At 40.0% G+C, this 3,731-nt stretch overlaps 1 protein-coding gene across 1 annotated transcript; it reads left to right on the forward strand.

Moving 5' to 3' along the window:
- Positions 1–918: 918 nt before the first annotated feature.
- Positions 919–1,848, forward strand: LOC144253868 (olfactory receptor 7A10-like). The gene has a single exon (XM_077796527.1). It carries the CDS (start codon positions 919–921, stop codon positions 1,846–1,848), a length of 930 nt encoding a protein of 309 aa, XP_077652653.1.
- Positions 1,849–3,731: the final 1,883 nt, after the last annotated feature.

The raw sequence follows: 3,731 nt of genomic DNA on the forward strand, positions 1-3,731 counted from the left end.
GCTGACATTTTATGAGATCAAATTTCTCATTTTCCACACAGGAATGATATCATGCAACTGTAGTGTTCCTGTACCTGGCTGATTTCACTTTATTAGTGTCCCCCAGGTTCATCTATGCTGTCTCTAATGATAAGATTCATCATTTTATTAATAGCCAAATATTATTCCACTGTGTATCTGAATGGTCAATGGCCATCTGAAATGTACTCAAAATTGCTAATTACCTGGGAAATGCTAATCAAAGCCTAACTCCAGTGTTAAAGGCTATTATCAAAAAGACCAAGTTTATCAAGGGCCAGTGAGTAAGTGGAGAAAAAAAGTAATACTGACCTAGAGTTGTCGGGAATGCAAGTTAATGTAGCCATTATATGGAGAATCCACAAAATTAAAAACACAGTTATCACTTGATGGAGCAGTCCTACTACTGGATGTGTAGCCCAAGAAATTGAAATGGGTGTATTGAAGAGATCTGCCCTTCCACGTGGCACAATTCACTGTAGCCAAGACACAGAAACAATCAAAGTGTTCATGAGGAGTGCTCGATTACACAACTCAAAGGCGTAATTATATTTCTCTTTAGATTTCTAAAATGCATGACTTCCTAGTGAAACCTTGAGAATTAAACAGAAATTCCTTATACGAGGTGGCACAGGATCCCTTATGGGACAAGTGCCACACATGTTCTATAGAAGTTATTTTCATTCTTTTCCCCTGGCCTTTCTCTTTATTTTTTGAGGTATATGGATGGTAAACAGGGCCTAGCATATGTTAGGCAACCACTCCAACATGACCTACACACCCATCATTAAAATTATTTTTTACAGCAAAATATGTATTGTTTCATTTCAATGGTGTAAGTATTATCTGTCTGTAAAAGTTAGTTATGCTATTTTTCTTATTTCCGGTAGTCACATGCATATGGAACCAGGTAATGATACTCAATATTTAGAATTCCTTCTTCTGAGACTTGCACAGGACCCAGAACTGCAGCTCCTCATCTTTGGGCTTTTCCTGTCCATGTACCTGGTCACTGCTCTGGGGAACCTGCTCATCATCCTGGCCACCATTTCAGACTCCCACCTGCACACGCCCATGTACTTCTTCCTCTCCAACCTGTCCTTTGTGGACATCTGCTTCACCTCCACCACCATCCCCAAGATGCTAGTGAACATCCAGACACAGAGCAAGGCCATTTCGTATGCAGGCTGCATCACCCAGATTTACTTTTCTGTACTCTTCATTGGGTTGGATGATTTCTTTTTGACTGCGATGGCCTATGACCGGTTTGTGGCCATCTGTCACCCCTTGCACTACATGGTCATCATGAACCACAGGCTCTGTGTATTGCTAGTTCTGGGGTCCTGGGTTGTGAGTGTCCTACATGCATTGTTACAAAGCTTAATGGTATTGCAGCTGTCCTTCTATACAGACTTGGAAATGCCACAATTTTTCTGTGAACTTAACCAGGTGGTTCAGCGTGCCTGCTCTGACACCTTTCTCAATGAGGTGGTGATATATATTGCTTCTTTCTTGCTGGCTCTTGGCCCCCTCTTTGGCATCCTTTACTCTTACTTCAAAATAGTGTCCTCCATCCGTGCAATCTCATCAGTTCAGGGCAAGTACAAAGCCTTCTCCACCTGTGCGTCTCACCTCTCTGTGGTCTCCTTATTTTATGGCACTAGCCTAGGTGTGTACCTCAGCTCTGCTGTGACCCAAAACTCACACTCTACTGCAACAGCCTCAGTGATGTACAGTGTGGTCACCCCCATGCTGAACCCCTTCATCTACAGTCTGAGAAACAAGGACATCAAGAGTGCTCTGAGAAAAATTTGTGACACAGGAAAATAAAAGTGTTAATTGTGCTGAGACTGAATAAGTGCCCCTGATTGCAGGGCTCAGAGCCTCAGAACCAGAATCTGGGATTCTTCACCAGAATGTGGAAGCAGGACTTGTTCTTTTTACGTTAACACAGAGTTTGCATTTTTTGATTTCAACTTCGACATACAATCCCACTACACCTTTGACTCTGTGGCACACTGTGATTACTATGAAATCCAACCCTTTTCCCTTGTCATTTCCAGCTTGCTCCAAATTATTCCCTATTTCTATGAGAAATACTTGAAAATTCTCCTTTATTCAATAAGATATATTTTTAGAAATAATCTCAAATGACATATGTCATGCTAAGGAATTGTTCATTTTGCTTAAAATATGCATAATTAGTATTCACAAATGAAAAACTGCATAGAACAACTAAGGCAAATTTTCATAATTTTACTGTGGAAGTATATCTTAGAAACACAAATTTTTGATACCATGGATTGAACCCAAGGCTGTTTAAGCACTGAGGAATAGGCACTGCCCTTTCTTTTTTTGTTTGAGATAGCATTTTCCTATGTTGCTTAGGGCCTTACTACATTGCTGACAATGGCTTGATAAGTGATCCTCCTGCCTCAGATTCCTGGGTCACTGGGGTTGCAAGTGTGCACCATGCCTGAATGAGAATAGATATTCCAATTTTGTTTCTCTGATTTTTTCCTATATTATTTCCCAAACTTTCATTTTTGATAAGGTATACTTTAACTTACCAAGGTATTAGCTGTTCATTAAGTTTTATTCTCACTTTTGGATTGTGTTTCTATTTCAGCGTGGTTCCACAGTACCTCACATAGTCATGGGCAAAACAGGTCATGTCCCCAGAGGTGTCTAGGCCACAATTTTTCCCAGGTGCATATTTTTATGTGCTAGACAACACTTTTGAAATACTAGCAATATATAAATGGTGAGCAGATTGATGGTTCTGGGGGGGTCAGGCACTGGGCAGGGAGAAAGGTGGATGGGGTTGTAACAGGGCAAAACTTGGGATTCTTGACTGCTGGGAATTGTTCTGAATGTTATTTTGATAAACGTAAATAATTGTAATTATTAAGGAGGTTTAGTGTGATATTTATACCCATGCCCACGGTGTACACTCATCACTATAGCCATCCATTATCCACCCTCTCCATCCCGATGTATAGTAATCTCTATTCTATATTCAAGTTAGCATTTATTTTATTTTATTTTATTTTATTTTCTTCATTTGAGAGACGATGAAGTATTTTTCTTTTGATATCTGCCTTATTCACTTAGCACCATGTGCTCTGGTTCCATCCACATTGGCCTAAATGACAGGATTTCACCCTCACATAAGAATAAATGGTGTTCCATGTTGTATATATGCCACATTTTTTTCCCTTCACTTCTCTGGTGATGGGCACTTAGATGGACTCTGTATCTGAGCCTGTGTGAATGATGTAGTAAGACATGAGCAGGGAGCTTCTCCTTGCTCTGTGTGTTCATTTCCTTGTTATCAGCACTGATAAGCTGCCTGTGATATTTTGCTCAGTGTTACCATGGTGGAAACTGAGTAAAGGGTCTTTGGATTTCTTTCTGTCCTTTTTTTTTACTACCACATGTTAATCCACAACTTTTTCCAAATGAAAAGTTCCATTAAGAATTATATATAAAAAGGGAAAGCAGAGCAAGCCATTTTTAAATAGTTTATTGTGGATGCGTACTCCTTTCCTCCTGAACTCATGATTGCTGTTCACTTTCTCCCATGGAATTGCAAGCTTCATTGCTGATCTGGAGCATCCTAGGCTTCAAATTACCCTCATGTTCTTTCTTCTAATGAGAGCTGGTAAATGAAAGAGAACACCATCTTGATGAGTACGTCAACCCACACACAA

The sequence above is a fragment of the Urocitellus parryii genome, chromosome 3, assembly GCF_045843805.1.
Source record: "Urocitellus parryii isolate mUroPar1 chromosome 3, mUroPar1.hap1, whole genome shotgun sequence".
Lineage (NCBI taxonomy): Eukaryota > Metazoa > Chordata > Mammalia > Rodentia > Sciuridae > Urocitellus > Urocitellus parryii.